The following is a 22,693-nucleotide window of genomic DNA, read 5'->3' on the forward strand; positions in this document are numbered from 1 at the left end:
TCACGCCCACTGTTGAACCTGAACGCACATGAGGTCATCAGTCGGTCATTATCCTACAACTACTTGATGAGTAAAAAACAAACGTCGCTTGAGAGTTTCTTTGGAAGAGACGGTAGGGGACATAAAAGGCCTAACGATGATGATAACGCAGAGACAGCTGAGGACGAGACTGCAAAAAAAAGCTGCTTTCAACAGAAAATACGACAAGTCCTAAATAAAATATGGCTTAATTGCAACCGGTGACTTGCACGCTCCAAGCCCCTTGTGTGTGATATGTGGAGACAAGCTGTCTAATGAGGCAATGAAGCCCTCAAAACTGCTTCGGAACCTTGAGTCCAAGCACCCTGCACTTAAAAACAAACCCGTTGAGTTTTTTGAGTGGAAAAAACATGAGCAAGTGGGACAGAAGCAAGTGCTGAGAGCCACCACCTCCACAAATGCTGCTGCTCTGAGAGCATCGTACTTAGTGGCTAGCCATATTGCTAAGGCTAAGAAGCCTTTCACTGTTGGTGAAGAATTGATTCTGCCTGCTGCCAAGGACATGTGCCGTGAACTGTTGGGAGAAGCCGCAGCTAACAAGATGGCACAGGTTTCTCTTTCAGCTACCACAGATTCAAGGAGAATCGATGACATAGCGGAGGACATCAAAGCACAGCTGTTGGAACAGCTTAACGAGTCACAATGGTATGCTATCCAGGTCAATGAGACTACTGATGTCGACAATAAGGCAATGCTGCTGGTTTATGTGCGATATATATTTCAAGACGATGTTCAGGAGGATATGTTGTGTGCACTGCCGCTGCCAACTAACACAACTGGGGCAGAACTATTCAAGTCTTCGAATGACAACATTCAGGCAAACTGGACTGGTCATTCTGTGTTGGAATATGCACAGACGGGGCTGCAGCTATGACTGGACGTCTGTCTGGTTTCACTACCCGAGTCAGAGAGGTTACTCCGGAATGCCAGTCTACGCACTGTGTCATACACAGGGAAATGCTGGCTAGCCGAAAAATGTCACCAGATCTTAACAGCGTATTGAGTGACGTTGTTGAAGTTATCAATCACGTCAAAGCAAAAGCCCTTAACTCACATCTGTTTGAGCAGCTTTGCGAGGAAATGGATGCAGAGCACAAACGCCTTCCCTTTCACACTGAAATCAGGTGGCTATCAAGGGGGAGAGCCCTGGCCAGGGTTTTTGAGTTAAGAGAGCCGCTACAGAGATTTCTTTCAGGAAAAGAGTCACCACTGGCAGCACACTTCAGTGACGAGGAGTGGATAGCAAAACTCTCTTATCTGTGTGACATCTTCAACCTGCTCAATGAGCTCAATTTGTCACTTCAGGGGAGAATGACGACTGTCTTCAAGTTGGCAGATAAAGTGTCTGCTTTCAAAGCCAAACTGGAACTGTGGGGACGGCGAGTGGACAGGGGCATATCTGACATGATTCCAACATTAGCTGGGAATTTGGGAGAGACTGAGGCTCACAGCTGGTGCGTGAACACCTATCTTCGCTGTTGACAGAATTCGATCGTTACTTCCCAACCGCAAATGGCCCAAGACATGCAAAGGAATGGGTCCGTGACCCATTTGTGAATGTCCCTGGTGAATCATCCATGTTAGCGTGGGAAGAAGATCAACTCCTCGAGTTTGCAAATGACGGCAGGCTGAAAAGTTTGTTTGACATAACATCTCTGCCGGCATTCTGGATCAAAGTCAAGGCTGAGTATCCTGAGATAGCCACAAAAGCACTGAAAACTTTGCTTCCATTTCCAACATCATATCTCTGCGAAGCAGAGTTTTCTGCAATGAATGCAACGAAAACTAAATTGCAGAATAGTCTGGACATAAGGAACCCCCTTATGACTTATAATTGACTTATCACTATATTCATGTGAGGAAAATATGTGCTGTGTTTTTAATATTAAATTTGTTAGATAAACCCTTTTAGAAGCAAAATTAAGTGTATTAGCCACTGATAAGTGACTTATCACCTTTATTCCGGTCATGATTAACACCCCCCCCGCCCCCCCACCCCAGTCGTGGCTGGTCCGCAAGAATATTGTCAATATTAAACCGGTCCGCAGTGCAAAAAAGGTTGGGGACCCCGTTATAGTAGACACGTTGGTAATCATTTATCAAAACTCTGGGCCTTGGGCAGGTCCCAGCGGATTGGAATACAGCAAATGTCACACCGCTTTTTAAAAAAGGATGTAGACAAAAGACAGGCAATTATAGGCCAGTTAGCTTAACATCTGTAGCTGGGAAAATGCTTGCAGCTGTCATTAAGAAAGAAATAGCGAAACATTTAGAAAGGAGTGGTTCTATTTACAGATGCAGCATGGATTCAGAAAGGGCAGGTCCTGTTTGACAAACTTATTGGAGTTGTTTGAGGACATAATGAGTGCAGTGGATAGAGGGGAACAAGTGGATGTTGTATACTAGGATTTCCAGAAGGCGTTCGATAAGGTGCCGCACAAGAGACTTGTAAATAAGATATGGATGCATGGAGACGGAGGAAGTGTATTGGCATGGATAGTGGATTGGTTAACCAATAGAAGGCAGGGAGTTTCTCTGGTTGGTAGTCTGTGGTGAGTGGGGTACCGCAGGGGTCGGTGTTGGGCCCACAGCTGTTTACCATTTACATTGATGATTTGGAAGAGGGGACAGAGTGTAGTGTAGCGTAGCAAAATTTGCTGATGACACTAAACTGAGTGGAAAAGCAAATTGTACAGAGGATGTGGAGAGGTATATAGATAGGTTAAGTGAGTAGGCCAAGGTCTGGCAGATGGAATACAATTTAGAAACAGTTAAGATAGATTTTTACATAGTAGGGGAATTAAGGGTTATGGGGAAAAGGCAGGTAGATGGAGCTGAGTTTACGGACAGATCAGCCATGATCTTATTGAATGGTGGGGCAGGCTCGATGGGCCGGATGGCCGACTCCTGCTCCTATTTCTTATGTTCTTATGTGTATGCATCTAGAGGTTGAAAATATTATGACAGCCACCAATTCAATCAAAAGAGGACAGGAGAAAAATCTTTACTTTGAGGAGAGTATTATCAGACAGTGGTGGGGGAAAATAGCAGAGATGTGTTTATAAGAGAACACAATATTCTTGTTTATTTAAAATCTATCCTGAGCTTTGTGTTTAAGATTTCCACCGGTGACTATAAACAATTAGAAAATAGAAATTATCCACGAAACATCCCAGTCCGTGGGATGAGTTGAAGTGTGTCTAATACAAGAAGTATCCGGAAGGGTGATGAACTTAGAGCATGGGTCAGTAGATGGGACTATGATGTTGCCAATGCAGAGACTGGCCTGTCACAAGGGCAGCAACGGTTGCTGAATGTTCCAGGGTTTAGATGTGGGAGTGGGGGGAGGGAGGTTAGAGGTGGGGAGTGACATTGCTATCACAGCTACAGTCTGGAATCAAATGACCTTGCCTAGTCTCACCGATGTAGAGGAGACCGCAGCGGGAGTACCAGACACAAATTCCCAAAGCAATGACCCGAGTCCCGGTTATATGGGTCTCGGCTCGAAAGGTCGACTGTTTATTCCCGTCTGCGGATGCTGCCTGACCGGCTGAGTTCCAGCAGCATTTTGTGTGTGCCGGTCTGTGTGGAGCTTGGAGAATGAAGATCCAAGGGTCATACGGAACAGTTGGAAGGGGGGTGCAGTGTGTTTGCGCTGAACGTTGATGAAACCGAAATATGATCTCGCCGTGTCTCCGGTTATTTTGGGTGCGCGGCCGGCCGACCTTCCCTCACAGCCCATTGGCCGTGGAGCGAGTTCAATGCCTCCGGAGAGCCCAGTGAGAGTGCGAGAGGAGGGTGGAGTTGGAGTGACCCTCCAGGCCGCTGTTAGTTTCACCTCGGGCGCTGTCGGCACGCAATGCTACTGCGGTTCGGGGTGGTGGTGACGCTGGCCGACCACGATGCCCAGCTGTTCGTGTGTGGGTCGAGGCCGGAGCTGGGGCACTGGGATCCGCAGCGAGCGGTGCCGATGCAGCCGGCGAGCAGCGCAGTGAACGAGCCTTCCTTCTGGTGTGGCGAGGTGGTGCTGCAAGAGCGCTGCGCCGAGAGGTTCTGGTTCAAATTCGGCAAGCGGATCCGCGGCCAGTTCATCTGGGAAGGTGAGGGACCCCGGACTGACCGGCGCCCCACGATCACTGCACTGACCACTGACTCCCGGGGCGCCGGGTGCTGATTGGACGTGAGTGTTGTCTGTCACTGGGCGATGGCAACGCTGGCTATTGCTCCTGACTGTAGGCTTTGGTGCAGATTGCTGGTGGGTACCTTCACTGGCATCGGCTCCATGGGCACTGTCGCTGGGTGCAGCCTATCGGGGAGCTTAGAGACTCTCACTGACCATCGACTTTTCTCTGGATACGGTCTCTGAGCATTCACGCTGTAAACTGTGAACACCCTGTCACTGAACACCGTCATGGGGCATTGACTGTCACTGTGCACTGTGACTGCCTCTGAACCATCCTTAGTGGTAACTGACACTGGAGAGTGACTGCCTCTGGACACTGTCACTGGGCAGTATTGCCATGCACCAGCTTGATCTGGGCATATAATGAACTATTCTGGTGCTGAATCACTGGGCATAGTTTATCACTGCACATTGATTGCTACCAGCTACCTGTCGCAAGCCACTGGCTGACACTGGGCATTGGATCAGACCATCACTGCACTTACTGCAACTGGGTGTTGATTGGCTGGAGGCACTGTTATGGGACTCTGCCTCTGGGGCAGAGATGGACACTGGCCAATTTTGCAGCATACAGATTGGCACTGGCCACAGTGAATGGACATAATCTGTTGTTAGATCCTGTTGCTGGGCACTTAGCATTAAGCTCTGGCATAGACTGCCACTGAGCAGGGACTGGTCCTGGGCACTGGGAATGGACAGTGCACAAGTCACTGATTAATGATAGCAATGGACTGCATATTGACTCTCCATTGACCCTGCTGATAAGCACTAATTGATACTGAGAACATTGTCACACAGAGCTTGGCAGGGTTCAGGTGAGGGGAAACACAGAAACCTGCAGCTGATATTGATTGCCAGCGACCTGCTGCTGTCTGTAAGGAGTTTGTATGTTCTCCCCGAGACTGTACTGGATTCCCCTGGATGTTCCAGTTTCCTCCCACAAAGACGGCTGGGTTAGTAGGTTAATCCGTCGCAGGGGTGCAGTTGGGTGTCATGGTCTCGTCGTGCTACTGTACTGTATCCCTAAAAAAAATGCCACACGGTAACAGTATGAGTTAGAATGAGCAGAGTGAGCCAGGAAGGGCAAAGTGACAGCAGAAACTATGCTCAAAGTATTGAAAAGATATTGCAAGTCAAAATTAACACCCAATAATTTGAACTCACCAAGTATTTGTAACAAGATAGGTGAACTGATAGCATAAATAAAACTAGTTTTGATCAAATGGCCATGAGGGACATAATTGCTGGGTAACCCAGCCTGGGAACTAAATATCTGGGGTGCTTCATGTAAAGATGGCTAGGTAGTGCTAGTACAGCTGAAAGTTCAAATTTATTATCGAAGTATGTATACTATTGAGATTAATTTTCCTGCAGGCAAAAAAAGAAAAAGAAAGAAACTCAATCACAACCACAACCACAAACACACACACACACCACACACACACACACACACACACACACACACACACACACACACACACACACATACCACACCACACCTCACTCACTCACTCACTCACTCACTCACTCACTCACTCACTCACTCACTCACTCACACCACACACACACACACCACACTCACTCACACCACACCACACACACACACCACACACATATTCCCGGAAGTCAGCCCACTGCTACTGGAGCCAGTTCAGTGCTGAGGTGAGTGAAACCGGCCCAGGAGCCCAGTGGCTGCAGGGCTACAACTGGCACACGGGACCAAAGATCAGGTTACATTGGCATTTGATGATTGGCATTGACGGGGGGGGGGCGCGGTGCTGCAGGACCTCGTTGTGTACAGGCTGAATGGAAAGGGAGATGGGCCAGTTCTGATGACAACGTACATTAGGACAGTAATGGTGAATAATCTTGGCTAACATGAACAAAAAATAGGATCAGTTGAAATAAAGAATAACAATGGACATAAGATATTGTCCTCTTTACAGTTTGCTCAGATGTATAGCCACTATCACTAATAAGACCATAAGACAATCTACAGGAGCAGAATTAGATCATTCAGCCATTGAGTCCACTCTGCCATTTGATCGTGGCTAATTTATTTGGCTTCTCAACCCCATTCTCTTCCTTCTCCCTGTAGCTTTTGATGCCCTGACTAATCAAGAACCTCTGCATTAAATATACCCAACGACTAATGATAAGTTTTAAACTACAATTTGAGAGGGAGAAGGGAAAATCGGAAGTGTCAGTATTACAGTTGAACAAAGGGGACTATGGAACCATGAGGGAGGAGCTGGCCAAAGTTGACTGGAAAGATACCCTAGCAGGGCTGACAGTGGAACAGCAATGGCAGGTATTTCTGGGAATAATACAGAAGGTGCAGGATCAGTTCATTCCAAAGAGGAAGAAAGATTCTAAGGGGAGTAAGGGGCAACCGTGGCTGACAAGTGAAGTCAAGGACAGTATAAAAATAAAAGAGAAGTATAACATAGCAAAGATGAGCAGGAAGCCAGAGGACTGGGAAACTTTTAAAGAGCAACAGAGGATAACTAAAAAGGCAATATGAGGAGAAAAGATGAGATATGAAGGCAAGCTAGCCAAGAATATAAAGGAGGATAGTAAAAGCTTCTTTAGGTATGTAAAGAGGAAAAAATTAGTTAAGACCAAAGTTGGGCCCTTGAAGACAGAAACAGGTGACTGTATTATGGGGAAGAAGGAAATGGCAGACGAGCTGAACAGGTGCTTTGGATCTGTCTTCACTAGGGAAGACACAAACAATCTCCCAGATGTAACAGTGGCCGGAGGAACTGAAGGAGATTCACATTAGGCAGAAAATGGTGTTGGATAGACTGATGGGACTGAAGGCTGATAAATCCCCAGGGCCTGATGGTCTGCACCCCAGGGTACTTAAGGTGGTGGCTCTAGAAATTGTGGACGCATTGGTAATTATTTTCCAATGTTATATAGATTCAGGATCAGTTCCTGAGGACTGGAGGGTAGCTAATGTTATCCCACTTTTTAAGAAAGGAGGGAGAGAGAAAACAGGGAATTATAGACTAGTTAGCCTGACGTCAGTGGTGTGAAAGATGCTGGAGTCAATTATAAATGTTGAAATAGCGGCACATTTGGATAGCAGTAACAGGATCAACATGGATTTACAAAGGGGAAATCGTGCTGGACTAATCTGGAATTTTTTGAGGGTTTAACAATGAAAATGGACAAGGGAGAGCCAGTGGATGTAGTGTACCTGGACTTCCAGAAAGCCTTTGATAAAGTCCCACAGAGGAGATTAGTGGGCAAAATTAGAGCACATGGTATTGGGGGTAGGATACTGATATGGATCGTAAATTGGTTGGCAGACAGGAAACAAAGAGTAGGAATTAACGGGTCTCTTTCAGAATGGCAGGCGGTAACTAGTGAGGTATTGCAAGGCTTGGTGCTGGGACCGCAGCTATTTACAATATACATTAATGATTTAGATGAAGGGATTAAAAGTAACATTAGCAAATTTGCAGATGACACAATGCTGGGTGGCAGTGTGAAATGTGCGGAGGATGTTGAGATAATGCAGGATGACTTGGACAGGTTGGGTGAGTGGGCAGATGCATGGCAGATGCAGTTTAATGTCGATAAATGTGAGGTTATCCACTTTGGTGGCAAGAACAGGAAAAGGGGAAGTACAACGAGATCTAGGTGTCCTTGTTCATCAGTCACTGAAAGTAAGCATGCAGGTACAGTAAGCAGTGAAGAAAGCTAATGGCATGTTGGCCTTCATAACAAGGGGAGTTGAGTATAGGAGCAAAGAGGTCCTTCTGCAGTTGTATAGGGCCCTGGTGAGACCACACCTGGAGTATTGTGTACAGTTTTGGTCTCCAAATTTGAGGAAGGACATTCTTGCTATTGAGGGAGTGCAGCGGAGGTTCACCAAGGTTAATTCCCGGGATGGCGGGACTGTCATATGTTGAAAGATTGGAGCGACTGGGCTTGTATACACTGGAATTTAGAAGGATGAGAGGGGATCTGATTGAAACATATAAGATTATTAAGGGATTGGACACGCTAGAGGCAGGAAACATGTTCTCAATGTTGGGGGAGTCCAGAGCCAGAGGCCACAATTTGAGAATAAGGGGTAGACCATTTAGAATGGAGTTGAGGAAAAACTTTTTCACCCAGAGAGTTGTGGATCTGTGGAATGCTCTGCCCCAGAAGACAGTGGAGTCCAATTCTCTGGATGCTTTCAAGAAAGAGTTAGATAGAGCTCTTAATGATACTGGAGTCAAGGGATATGGGGAGAAGGCAGGAACGGGGTACTGATTGTGGATGATCAGCCATGATCACAGTGAATGGTGGTGCTGGCTTGAAGGGCCGAATAGCCTACTCCTGCACCTATTGTCTATTGACTTGGCCTTCACGGCATCTGAGGCAGTGAATGCCACAGATTCTGGCTAAAGAAATTCCTCCTTATCTCTGTTCTGTTGGATGTACAAGATCACAAGGAATTCAGTTGAATTAGAACATATTACAGAACAAAATAGATTTATTAACAAAGCATGTACTGTTTATGTCAGCATGTACAATATTGAGTTTCATTTTTGTGCAGACATTCACAGTAAAACAAGAAACACAATAGAACCAATGAAAAGCTACACACAAAGATTGCCAAACAACAAATGTGCAAAAGAAGACAAACTGTGCAAATAAATTAACAAACAAACAACACTGAAAACACAAGTTTTAAAGTTCTTGAAGACTGCGGAATCAGTTCAGAGCTGAGGTGCGTGGAGTTATCCACGCTGGTTCAGGAGCCTGATGGTTGAAGGGTAGTCGCTGTTCCTGAAGCTGGTGGTGTGGGACCTATGGCTCCTGTGCCACCTTCCTGATGGCAGCAGTACCACACAGTACAGCCCCTCCAGCCCATGATGTAGTGTCAACCCTTTAACCTACTACAAGATCAATCTGACACGGGGGTTCCCAACCATTTTCTGTGCCATGGACCCCTACCATTAACCAAGGTGTCTGTGGACCCCAGGTTAGGAACCCCCGATCTAACCCTTCCCTCTCACATTGACTTCATTTTCTATCATCCTTGTACCTGTCTTAAGAGTCTAATGTATCTACTTGTACCATCACCCTCGACAGCACATTCCATACATCTACCACTCTCTGTGTGTAAAACAAAACAACTCTGACATTGACAGCTCCTCTAGACTTACCTACAAAATGGAGGGCTATGTTGGAGGGAAGGGTTAGATTGATCTTGGAGTGATTAAAGGGTCAGCGGAACATCGTGGGCCTAAGGGCCAGTCCTGTGCTGTACTGTTCTATGATTTCGATGAGAGTGTACGAGGCATGGTTAGCACATCATACTAAAATAGTTGGTATAGTGGAGAGCAAAGATAGTTATAAAAGTTCAGGGGGATATTGATCAGCCAAGGAAGTGGCAAATGCAGTTTAATTCAGTTAGTGTTGAAGTGTTGCATTTTGGAAAGCCATATCAAGGTAGGACTTCCGCAGTGAAGAGCTGGGCTCAGAAGTGTGTTGTAGAGCACAGAGATCGATTTGTACATGGTTCCCTGAAAGTGGTGTCACTAGTAGACAGGGTGGTGAATAAGGCTTGTGGCATGCTGGCCCTCAACAGTCAGGACTTAGAGTATAAAAACTGAGAGATCATGTTGTGGTTGTACAGGACACTGGTGAGGTCACACTTGGAGGGCTGTGTTCAGTTTGGTCACTTTGCTGTTAAATTGGAAAGAGTAGAGAAAAAACTGCAAGAATGTTACCAGAACTTGAGGGACAGAGTTATAGGAAGAGGTTAGACAAACTAGGACATTATTTCTTGGAGTGGAGGACACTGTGAGTTGATCTTTTAGAGGTGTATGAAATCATGAGAGACACTGATAGGGTGAATGCCCACACTCTTGTTTCCCAGTCAAGAGCTAAGGGTATAGGCCATGTTGGAATGCGGAGCAGACTCGATGGGCCAGATGGCCTAATTCTGCTCCTATGTCTTATGGTCTTATAGGGGTTGCCTCCTCTGAAAAGTGAGCTGCTTACTGAGGTGCCACTGATCTCCTTTTCTCCATCCTAGGAAGTGGGCCTCATCACGATCGGTGCTGCGAATACGACGAGAGCAACTTGGTGGGTGACGTTTACTGTCACCCAGTCGGACATTACATTGAGGAGAGTGGGTGTACTAACGAGATGAAGCATACCACTGATTTCTACTTTCGCATCGCTGACCACCAGGCCATGCACTACTCCAGGTACAAAGCGAGTGCAAGGGAATCAGGAGATTTGACAGAGGTATACCGAACTATGAGGGGTATAGATAGATTAAATGCAAGCAGGTTTTTCCGCTGAGACTGGAACTAGAAGTCATACGGTAGGCTAAGGGTGAGAGGTGACATATTTAAAGGAAACCTGAGGGGAAACGTCTTCACTCAGAGGGTGGTGAGAGTGTGGAATGAGCTGCCAGTGGAAGTGGTGAATGCAGGTTTGATTGAGACATTTAAAAGAAGTTTGGATAGGTACATGGATGGGAGGGGTATGGAGGGCTGTGGGCCAGGTGCAGGTCAATGGGAAGAGGTCGTGTAACAGATTGGTATGGACTAGATGGGCTGAAGGGCCTGTTTTTGTGTTGTAGCACTTTATGACTACGATATTCCTCTCAGAAAACCATAATGAGTGTGGCAAATCATTTGTGAATTACTCAGTGTCCCATTGCCCTGTTCTTCACCATACAGATACAGTGTTCCCAGCCAGGGGATCTTTGCTATTCATTCTTGAATAGTCTACATCTTCCAAAACACAACCAATATAGAACATTATCAAATTCTGAACGACTATAATTAACGATTTAATTATGTCTACAGGTACCTCTTTTAAAATGGTGGGATGTAGACTTAGGTCGAGGGCATTTCCCAGCTTTTATTTCCTTTCAATCTTCCGGTACTTTTATTTCATGTTATTATTTGCAAAGTTTAAGAGAAGTTTGGATCAGTAGATGGATGAAAGTTTGGAGGGCTACAGTCCAGGTGCAGGTAGATGGGACTAGGCAGAAAACCAGGCCAGCACAGACTTGATGGGCTGAAGAGCCTGTTTCTGTGCTGTAGTGTTCTACAAATATGGAACCCCTCCTTCCACCAACAGGACTGCTGCCATGTTAATCTGAAATCTGATTCTGAATGATCTCTTTTTACTAAAGATATTAAGAGCTATAGGGAAAAGGGTTTTGGTGCCAAGTTACAGATTAGACATGATTACAGTCAATGGTGAAAGAGGAGAGCAGCCAATCAGTGTCCTGTTCCTTCACTCTCACACCATTGATACACAATATCTATCGTCAACACTGTAACCTTTATGTTCGTTAGGCCCTTAGCGCTCAACTTTCAAACTTGTTCTGAACTTTTGATTCCCTGTTAAAATGTTTAACTTTGCTGCTCAGTGATTGTTTCCCTTCCATGTAATCTGCGCTTTTACGCCTAATATAATTTATTAATTTTTCTAGTGTTGTGGCACGATAGCCTGCCAGTTAACGCAGTCTCTTTACAGCAATCATCGATCAGGATTGGATCCCCATCACTGTCTGTAAGAAGTTTGTATGTTCTCCATGTGACTGTGTGGGTTTCCACCAGATGCTCTCGTTTCCTCCCACAAACAGGCTATTCTGGACTGGGTTTTGAGCAATGAGGAAGGGTTAATTAGCGATCTTGTCGTGAGAGGCCTCTTGGGTAAGAGTGACCATAATATGGTGGAATTCTTCATTAAGATGGAGAGTGACATAGTTAATTCAGAAACAAAGGTTCTGAACTTAAAGAGGGGTGACTTTGAAGGTATGAGACGTGAATTAGCTAAGATAGACTGGCAAATGACACTTAAAGGATTGACGGTGGATATGCAATGGCAAGCATTTAAAGGTTGCATGGATGAACTACAACAATTGTTCATCCCAGTTTGGCAAAAGAATAAATCAAGGAAGGTAGTGCACCCGTGGCTGACAAGAGAAATTAGGGATAGTATCAATTCCAAAGAAGAAGCATACAAATTAGCCAGAGAAAGTGGCTCACCTGAGGACTGGAAGAAATTCAGAGTTCAGCAGAGGAGGACAAAGGGCTTAATTAGGAAGGGGAAAAAAGATTATGAGAGAAAACTGGCAGGGAACATAAAAATGGACTGTAAAAGCTTTTATAGATATGTAAAAAGGAAAAGACTGGTAAAGACAAATGTAGGTCCCCTGCAGACAGAAACAGGTGAATTGATTATGGGGAGCAAGGACATGGCAGACCAATTGAATAATTACTTTGGTTCTGTCTTCACTAAGGAGGACATAAATAATCTTCCAGAAATAGTAAGGGACAGAGGGTCCAGTGAGATGGAGGAACTGAGCGAAATACATGTTAGTAGGGAAGTGGTGTTAGGTAAATTGAAGGGATTGAAGGCAGATAAATCCCCAGGGCCAGATGGTCTGCATCCTAAAGTGCTTAAAGAAGTAGCCCAAGAAATAGTGGATGCATTAGTGATAATTTTTCAAAACTCGTTAGATTCTGGACTAGTTCCTGAGGATTGGAGGGTGGCTAATGTAACCCCACTTTTTAAAAAAGGAGGGAGAGAGAAACCGGGGAATTATAGACCGGTTAGCCTAACGTCGGTGGTGGGGAAACTGCTGGAGTCAGTTATCAAGGATGTGATAACAGCACATTTGGAAAGCGGTGAAATGATCGGACAAAGTCAGCATGGATTTGTGAAAGGAAAATCATGTCTGATGAATCTCATAGAATTTTTTGAGGATGTAACTAGTAGAGTGGATAGGGGAGAACCAGTGGATGTGGTATATTTGGATTTTCAAAAGGCTTTTGACAAGGTCCCACACAGGAGATTAGTGTGCAAACTTAAAGCACACGGTATTGGGGGTAAGGTATTGGTGTGGGTGGAGAATTGGTTGGCAGACAGGAAGCAAAGAGTGGGAATAAACGGGACCTTTTCAGAATGGCAGGCGGTGACTAGTGGGGTACCGCAAGGCTCAGTGCTGGGACCCCAGTTGTTTACAATATATATTAATGACTTGGATGAGGGAATTAAATGCAGCATCTCCAAGTTTGCGGATGACACGAAGCTGGGTGGCAGTGTTAGCAGTGAGGAGGATGCTAAGAGGATGCAGGGTGACTTGGATAGGTTAGGTGAGTGGGCAAATTCATGGCAGATGCAATTTAATGTGGATAAATGTGAAGTTATCCACTTTGGTGGCAAAAATAGGAAAACAGATTATTATCTGAATGGTGGCCGATTAGGAAAAGGGGAGGTGCAACGAGACCTGGGTGTCATTATACACCAGTCATTGAAAGTGGGCATGCAGGTACAGCAGGCGGTGAAAAAGGCGAATGGTATGCTGGCATTTATAGCGAGAGGATTCGAGTACAGGAGCAGGGAGGTACTACTGCAGTTGTACAAGGCCTTGGTGAGACCACACCTGGAGTATTGTGTGCAGTTTTGGTCCCCTAATCTGAGGAAAGACATCTTTGCCATAGAAGGAGTACAAAGAAGGTTCACCAGATTGATTCCTGGGATGGCAGGACTTTCATATGAAGAAAGACTGGATGAATTGGGCTTGTACTCGTTGGAATTTAGAAGATTGAGGGGGGATCTGATTGAAACGTATAAGATCCTAAAGGGATTGGACAGGCTAGATGCAGGAAGATTGTTCCCAATGTTGGGGAAGTCCAGAACGAGGGGTCACAGTTTGAGGATAGAGGGGAAGCCTTTTAGGACCGAGATTAGGAAAAACTTCTTCACACAGAGAGTGGTGAATCTGTGGAATTCTCTGCCACAGGAAACTGTTGAGGCCAGTTCATTGGCTATATTTAAGAGGGAGTTAGATATGGCCCTTGTGGCTACGGGGGTCAGGGGGTATGGAGGGAAGGCTGGGGCGGGGTTCTGAGTTGGATGATCAGCCATGATCATAATAAATGGCGGTGCAGGCTCGAAGGGCTGAATGGCCTACTCCTGCACCTATTTTCTATGTTTCTATGTTTCTAATCTGTTTTTGTCAGCCGGACATCCTTGCACAATTTTTCTCGTCAGTTAGATGCCTGTGTTGTAACTGTACTATATCATTTAGTGTGAGAATGCTAATTTGCATCGCTTGATCCATCATCTGACCCAATAGCCTTTGCTGTACTTAGCGCTGTTTTCAAACAACAGGTTAGGGTTAGTATGCTGTGGGCGTGCCCTGTTGGCACTGGAAGTGTGTTTATGGTTAGGGTTAGTATGCTGTGGGCGTGCCCTGTTGGCACTGGAAGTGTGTTTATGGTTAGGGTTAGTATGCTGTGGGCGTGCCCTGTTGGCACTGGAAGTGTGTTTATGGTTAGGGTTAGTATGCTGTGGGCGTGCCCTGTTGGCACTGGAAGTGTGTTTATGGTTAGGGTTAGTATGCTGTGGGCGTGCCCTGTTGGCACTGGAAGTGTGTTTATGGTTAGGGTTAGTATGCTGTGGGCGTGCCCTGTTGGCACTGGAAGTGTGTTTATGGTTAGGGTTAGTATGCTGTGGGTGTGCCCTGTTGGCACTGGAAGTGTGTTTATGGTTAGGGTTAGTATGCTGTGGGCGTGCCCTGTTGGCACTGGAAGTGTGTTTATGGTTAGGGTTAGTATGCTGTGGGCGTGCCCTGTTGGCACTGGAAACGTGTTGACACTCCTGAGCTGCTCCCAGATCAAACCGTGATTTGATTTCATGCAAACGATGCATTTCACTGTATGTTTTGATATTCATGTGACAAATAAAGCCGATGTTTAATCTTTATCTTCAGTCGAATCTTACATCCTTATCTTTTCATGATTCAAACCTGGTTATTGCTGATATTGGGACACATCACGTGTGGGCACGTGGCCAAATGGTTAAGGCATTGGACTAGCGACCTGAAGGTCGTGAGCTCGAGCCCCAGCCGAGGTAACGTGTTGTGTCCTTGAGCAAGGCACTTAATCACACATTGCTCTGCGTCGACACCGGTGCCAAGTTGTATAGGTCCTAATGCCCTTCCCTTGGACAACATCGGTGTCGTGGAGAGGGGAGACTTGCAGCATGGGCAACTGCTGGTCTTCCATACAACCTTGCCCAGGCCAGCGCCCTGGAGAGTGAAGACTTTCCAGGCGCAGTTCCATGGTCTCGCAAGACTGACAGATGCCTTAATCTTAATCTAGGGTCACATCCAACTTGCTGTTCATTAACCACAATCAAACCAACTTGTTTTAATAAACTTTTTGCACCATTGGCATATTGATTGAGAAATAGAGTCCTGATCAAATTTCCAGAAACTTCTGCTTTCTCAATGCAAAAGATGCTTTAATTTTCAGTCTATTGTTGGATAAATATTTGTCTACAATTGCAATGTTTTACCAACAAATTTACACAGCAATTGGTCATAACTTCTGGAATTTCATCCACATCATAGGTTACAACAGGACATTGGCAAGATGCAGAGCTGGGCTGAGAATTGGCAAATGGAGTCCAATCCAGAAAAGTGTGAAGTGATTCACTTGGGAAGGTCGAACTGGAAGGCAGAATACAGGGTACATGGCAAGAGTCTAAACAGTGCAGTGTATCAGAGGGATCTTGGGGCTCGTGTCCGTAGATCTTTCAAAGTTGTCAGGCAAGTTGATAGAGTGCAAGTTGAATGTTGCGTCAGTTCTGGTTGCCTCGTTATTTGAAGGATGTGGAAGCTTTAGAGAAGGTGCAGAGGAGATTTGCTGGGGTGCTGCCTGGATTAGAGGGCATGTCTTATGAAGATAGGTTGAGCGAGATGGATCTTTTCTCCTTGGAGTGAAGAGGATAAGAGGTGACTTGATAGAGGTGTACAAGATGATATAAGGCATAGAAAGAGTGGACAGCCAGTGACGACTTCTGAAGGTGGAAATGGCTAATGTGAAAGGGCGTATCAGGACTCAATAGACAATAGGTGCAGAAGTAGACCATTCAGCCCTTTGAGCCTGCACCGCCATTCTGAGATCATGGCTGATCATCTACTATCAATACTCGGTTCCTGCCTTGTCCCCATAACCCTTGATTCCCCTATCCATAAGATACCTATCTAGCTCCTTCTTGAAAGCATCCAGAGAATTGGCCTCCACTGCCTTCTGAGGCAGCGCGTTCCACACCTCCACAACTCTCTGGGAGAAGAAGTTCCTCCTCAACTCTGTCCTAAATGACCTACCCCTTATTCTTAAACCATGCCCTCTGGTACTGGACTCTCCCAGCATCTGGACCATATTTTCTGCCTCTATCTTGTCCAATCCCTTAATAATCTTATATATCTCAATCAGATCCCCCCTCAATCTCCTTAATTCCAGCGTGTACAAGCCCAGTCTCTCTAACCTCTCTGCATAGGACAGTCCGGACATCCCAAGAATTAACCTAGTGAACCTACGCTGCACCTCCTCCACAGCCAGGATGTCCTTCCTTAACCCTGGAGACCAAAACTGCACACAATACTCCAGGTGTGGTCTCACACCACCACCTTCAGGAACAGTTACTCCCCCTCAACCATCAGGCTCTTGAACAAAAGGAGATAACCCCACTCATTTAATGACTCTTTTATCTGTCTTGTTATTTCATGCTAGTCATTTATTGCTATTTATTGATATTTGCATTTGCACAGTTTGTTGTTCACAGATCCTGTTTACAGTTATAGATTTGCTAAGTATGCCCACAGAAAAAGAATCTCAGGGTTGAATGTGGTGACAAGTATGTACTCTGATAATAAATTTTACTTTGAACTTTGAACCTCAATTTTAAGTGTGGCGGGGGATGTTTAAGGTAGATGAGAATGGTGAGTGTGTGGAATATGCTGCCCAGGTGGTGGTCGAGGCAGATACAGTAGGGACATTTAAGATCAGCACATGGGTGATAGAAAATTGGAGCTATATGTGGGTTAGATTGATCATGGAGTAGGTTAAAGAGTTGGCACAACATTGTGTTCTATGCTCTGTTCTGAAACTCCACCTAAAAAGTGCACTGGGGTGCCAGCTTCTGAGGGTGTCCTCAGATTTTGCCTCATCTTGAGATTTATAGAGATGGTGAGGAAGTGTTTTGGTAAGGAAGTGTGGGATAGGTGCTGAACATGATGGATATGAATGCATTATCCTCTTAGAACGAAGAACAGTACAACTCAGAGACAACAATGCAGCACAACACAACACAGGGACATGCCCTTCAACCCACAATGTTGTGCTAAACCAAGTAAATTAGTAATCAAATGGCTAACAAAACTAATCTCTTCTGCCTACACTATGTCCACATTGATCTGTTTTCCTCACCTTCATGTGCCTACCTGAACATCTCCTGCAAGTCCCTAATGCACCTGCCTCTACCACCACCACAGGCAGTGCATTCTTCATTGCTCCTGTCATACTCATCTCCGCCACCTCCTCAGGCAGTGCATTCTTCATTGCTCCTATCATACTCATCTCCGCCACCACCACAGGCAGTGCATTCTTCATTGCTCCTATCATACTCATCTCCGCCACCTCCTCAGGCAGTGCGTTTCAGGCACCAACTACTGAATGAAAAAAAAACTTGCTCCTTTTAACTTGCTTCCTTCTTACCTCAAATGCGTACCCTCTGGTATAGAGATTTCAACCCTGGACAAAGGTACTGGCTGTCTACTCTAATATATCTGTACCTCCTGTCTGATGCCCGGATGATCACACCAGATAACTGGTCTCCTGTATCAGTAACTCAGATTCTCAGATTAGTAGCTTGAGTCCCGATGAAAGGGCTCAGTCCGAAACGTCGACTGTTTATTCTTCTCTATAGATGCTGCCTGACCTGCTGAGTCCCAGCATTTTGTGTGTGTTGCTCAGTTTAAAATGTTAGGATTGGAATTGGCTAACAAACCAGAGGTGCTGCAGGAGACTGATTATCTGGTGCGATACTGGATAATTTTCTCAGTCAAACTGTCTGGGGCTCCAGTGAGGAAGGAAACACTGTATGACCTTGTTCTGGAGAGTAAGGCATCTGGAGAAGCAATAACAACTATGTAAACTGCTTCAGCTTTGGGAGCAAAGACAAAGAATGTTACAGGTAAAGGTCATAGATCGGAAGAGCAAACACAACTAGCTAAAATACTATCTTAAACAGGTTAAGTAAAAGGTATTGTAATTTGGCAGAAAACAAGGTGCAAATAAAATATATTTCAGTAAATGAAGGGGGAATGCAATAAAAGGGCCTAAGGTTCAAAGGTCGAATTTAATGTCACAGAAATGTATACAATATACATTTTCTTCGCAAACATCCATGAAAGCAGAGAAATACCCCAAAGAATGATCGACAGTTAAACGTGAGAACCCCAAAGTTCTCCCCCCCCGCCAGCTCCCCTCCCTCCCGCGCATAAGCGGCAGCAAGCAACAATCACACCGGCAAAAAAAATTAGCAAGCATTAGCACTGGCACTGAGCACCTTGAGAAACAACTAATCTGTCGACCACCTTCACTCTATCACAAAAAGAAGGGTTTCCCAGTACTGTAGCTGACCATGTTAATTCCATTCCTACCTCTACTGCCACGATGAGGCCACTCTCAGGTTGGAGGTCCAATACCTCCTATTCTATCTGGGTAACCTCACCCGGATGGCATCAGAATCAGGTTTAATATCATTGGCATATGTTGTGAAATTTGTTGTTTTGCAACAGCAGTGCGTTGCAATATGTAGTAATAAAAACTATAAATTACGTATATATAAAGACATATATATAAAAAATAAATTAATTAAGTAGTGCAAAAAGAGAGGGGAGAAGTACTGGGGAGGTGTATATGAATTCATTGTCCATTCAGATCCTCAGAGATGTTGACACTGTTTGCCCTTTTCACTTCCGATCCCTCGAAGAGGACTGGTGTCTGTTCCCTCGACTTACCCTTCCTGAAGTCCACACTGAATTCCTTCGTTTCGCTGGCACTGAGTGCAAGGTTGTTGCTACAACACCTCTTAACCAGCTGATCGATCTTGTTCCTGTACGCCTTCTCGTCACCCTCTGAAATTCTGCCAACAATAGTTGTGTCATCAGCAAATTTATAGATGGTGCTTGAACTGTGTCCAGCCACACAGCTGTGAGTGTAGGGAGAGTAGAGCAGTGGGCTAAGTACCCGTCCTTGAGGTGTTGCCAGTGTTGATTGTCAGCGGGGAGGTGATATTATTTCTGAAATGCCGAAACTGTGGTCTTCAAGTGAGGAAGTCGAGGGTGCAGTTGCAGAGGGAGGTACAGAGGCCTAGGTTTTGGAGTTTTTTGATTAGAAATGAGGGTATGATTGTATTAAATGCTGAGCTGTTGTCATTTAACAGTGGCCTGACGTAAATGGAGAGCCAGTGAGATTGTATCTGCTGTCGACCGATAGTGGCGATAGGCAAATTGCAGCAGGCCCAGGGCCTTGATAGGCAAGTGTTGACTGTGACCAATCTCTGAAGCACCTCATCACGGCCGGTGTGAGTGGCACTGGGCAATATTCACTGAGTCAGCTTACTTTGCTCTTCTTGTGCACAGATATGATTGTCGTCCTTTTGAAGGAACCTAAGACTGCAGCAGTGAGAGATTGAATGTGTCCTTGAACACTCCCACCAGTTGGTTGGCACAGGTTTTCAGAGCCCTAACAGGGGGTACACCTTCAGGGCCTGAGGTCTGTGAGGGTTCACCCTGTTGAAAGATGTTCTGATGTCGGCCTCCGAGACAGGAGATCACACAGTCACTGGATGCTGCAAGGATTCACATCGACGTAGTTTAAAAGCATTGCGCTCATCTGGGCGTGAACCATCAGTGACATTTAGAATCTGAATCAGGAAGGTGTTGTGAAACTTGTTAACTTAGCAGCAGCAGTTCAATGCAATACATCGTAATATAGACAGAAGAGTAAATAAAAAAACAAATATTTATGACGCTAGGTTTTGCTTTGTAGGAAGTAATGAACATTGATTTCTTCAACTTACGGTAATTTTCCCCCCTACCCCTTCCCTCTTCAATTCCCCACTCTGGCCCCCTCTTACCTCTCCTTTTCTCACCTGCCTATCAGCCCCCCACCCCCTGCCCCCAGGTTCCCCTCCTGCTTCCCTTTCTCTCCTATCAGATTCCTTCTTCTCCAGCTCGCTATCTTTTCCACCGAACACCTCCCAACTTCTTACTGCATCCCCCTTCCCCGCGCCCCCCCCCGCTTGGCTTGGCTATCACATTCGAGCTCCTTCCCCTCCCTCCACATTCTTATTCTGGCTTCTTCCCCTTCCCTTTCCAGTCCTGATGAAAGGTCTCAGCCTGAGATGTTGACTATTTATTAACTTCCTAGAGATGCTGCCTGGCCTGCTGCATTCACCAGCAATTTTTGTGTGTGTTGCTTGAATTTCCAGCATCTGCAGATTTCCTCATGTATGTGGTAACATATACTTATTTTAGTAATAAATTTTACTTGGACTTATTAAATGCTCACAAGTTTGCACTGCAGCTAAAGGATACGCTTTATCCTCCATTGTAAGGTGCTTGTCACAGTATAGGATGATGTGATTCAGCAAGAGGGTGCTGAACGGGATTCACCAGGTTGTGCCTGGATTGGAGTGCTAAGTGATACGAGAAATTGGATAGGCTGGGGATATTTTCCCTGAAGCAAAGGAAGTTGAGGGTTGACATGATAAATGTATACAAAATTTTTAGATACATAGATAGCCAGAGTTTGGTTCCCATGCGAAGGCCTAGGTTTAAGTGAGATTGAGGAGGTTTATGGGTTTGAAGGATACACTTTTCACATTTCCCATCTGGAATGAGCTGTCAGAGGAAGTGGTAGAGGCAAGAGCAATAACATTTAAGAAGCTGCGTAGCCTTGGGTTATTGCAAGGACCAGGCGTTGCCTGTTACACCCACCCAGGAGAGGAGGTGCCAGAAGTGGTGTGAGAGAGTGCACTGGAATCCTCGTTGGGATAAAACCCCTGTCAATGCTGCTCTTCCGTGTTTGCTCCCTGGAAAAGAAACCGGATTACCTTCGTCTGCAGTTGACCCAGCGTGAGATGAGGAACTGCTGTGTGTTTATTCATGGCTCCAGGGCAACATCCCATGCATTAACAGGCCATGCCACTCAGGGACTTGTGCTAATATTATCTTGTGACTGTATTGTGCTTTATTGTAACCATGTGTGCTGTGTTTTGCACCTTGCAAACCCAGAGGCACGATGTTTCAGTTAGTTTTATACATGTGCATGGTTGAATGACAATAAACTTGAACTTGAAAAAGCAACGCATGGAAGGCACATGGAAGCAATGCAGGCAAGTGGGATGAGTAAAGATAGACATGATGGTCTCCTTTTACAGTGTGGGGTGAATGGATGGTTTCTGTGCTATACAACCGAATTACTCTACGTCTTGACTTCTGTGCTGCTTTATCTAAAGTGCAGAATGCAGGAGGAAGAATAATTAAGGGAGTCCAAAGGCTAATTCTACTTGTCACATATATAGAGCTGTGGAATAGGAAAGATACAAGAACTTAGGCATTTTCACAGAAGGGAATTTTGAAGTGTTTTAATTACAATTTATCATTGCGAAATATTAGAAATAGGTATCAAAATATCCTCAGGCAAAGTCAACGTAGTTTAATGAAGAGGAGATGGGACTATCAGCTACTACCCAGGTCTATCATGTATGAAGCGCCAGTAGCGTTATACTGTTCACTTTTTAACTTGTGTTGTAAATGCGCCTTTTTATTTGTAGTAATATTACTTGGTGTTGCAGCATGCTGTTGTGCAGAGGGACTTGGGAGTGCTTGTTCAGGAATCGCAAAGAGTTGACTTGCAGGTACAACAGGTTATTAAGAAGGCAAACAGAATGTTGGCCTTCATTGCTAGAGGGATTGAATTCAAGAGCAGGGACGTCATGCTGCAACTATACAGGGTACTGGTGAGGCCATACCTGGAGTACTGTGTGCAGTTCTGGTCTCCGTACTTGAGGAAGGATATACTGGCTTTGGAGGCAGTGTAGAGGTTCACCAGGTTGATTCCAGGGATGAAGGGGTTAACCTATTAGGAGAGATTGAGTCGCCTGGGACTGTACTCTCTGGAGTTTAGAAGAATGAGAGGGGATCTTACAGAAACATACAAAATTTTGAAAGGGATCAATAAGATTGAAGTAGGAAAGTTGTTTCCATTGGTAGGTGAGACTAGAACTAGGGGACATTGTCTCAAGATTCAGGGGAGAAGTTTTAGGACGGAGATGAGGAGAAACTCTTTTTCCCAGAGAGTGGTAAATCTGTGGAATTCTCTGCCCAGGGAAGCAGTTGAGGCTTCTTCACTAAATATATTTAAGATACAGTTAGATATATTTTTACATAGAGGAATTAAGGGTTATGGGGAAAAGGCAGGTAGATGGAGCTGAGTTTACAGACAGATCAGCCATGATCTTATTGAATGGCGGGGCAGGCTCGATGGGCCGGATGGCCGACTCCTGCTCCTATTTCTTATGTTCTTATGTGTTGTGTGTGAGCTAGATGTACTGTGCTTTGCATCTTGG

The 22,693-nt window shown here is 45.3% G+C and overlaps 1 protein-coding gene across 3 annotated transcripts in view; it reads left to right on the top strand.

Moving 5' to 3' along the window:
- The first annotated feature begins 3,475 nt into the window (after positions 1 to 3,475).
- Positions 3,476 to 22,693, top strand: part of epm2a (EPM2A glucan phosphatase, laforin) — a 30,613-nt gene continuing 11,395 nt past the window's right edge. Inside the window, exons 1-2 of one of the 3 annotated variants that reach the window (XM_063039880.1) lie at positions 3,476 to 4,139; positions 10,269 to 10,443. In XM_063039880.1, the coding sequence (XP_062895950.1) occupies positions 3,899 to 4,139; positions 10,269 to 10,443 (416 nt within the window). In that variant the 5' untranslated portion in view covers positions 3,476 to 3,898. Of the gene's footprint in view, positions 4,140 to 5,037; positions 5,176 to 10,268; positions 10,444 to 22,693 lie in introns of those variants that run through there. The other 2 variants (XM_063039872.1, XM_063039889.1) reach the window with 2 other exon arrangements.

This window comes from Mobula hypostoma, chromosome 2 (genome assembly GCF_963921235.1).
Source record: "Mobula hypostoma chromosome 2, sMobHyp1.1, whole genome shotgun sequence".
Taxonomy (NCBI): Eukaryota; Metazoa; Chordata; class Chondrichthyes; order Myliobatiformes; family Myliobatidae; genus Mobula; species Mobula hypostoma.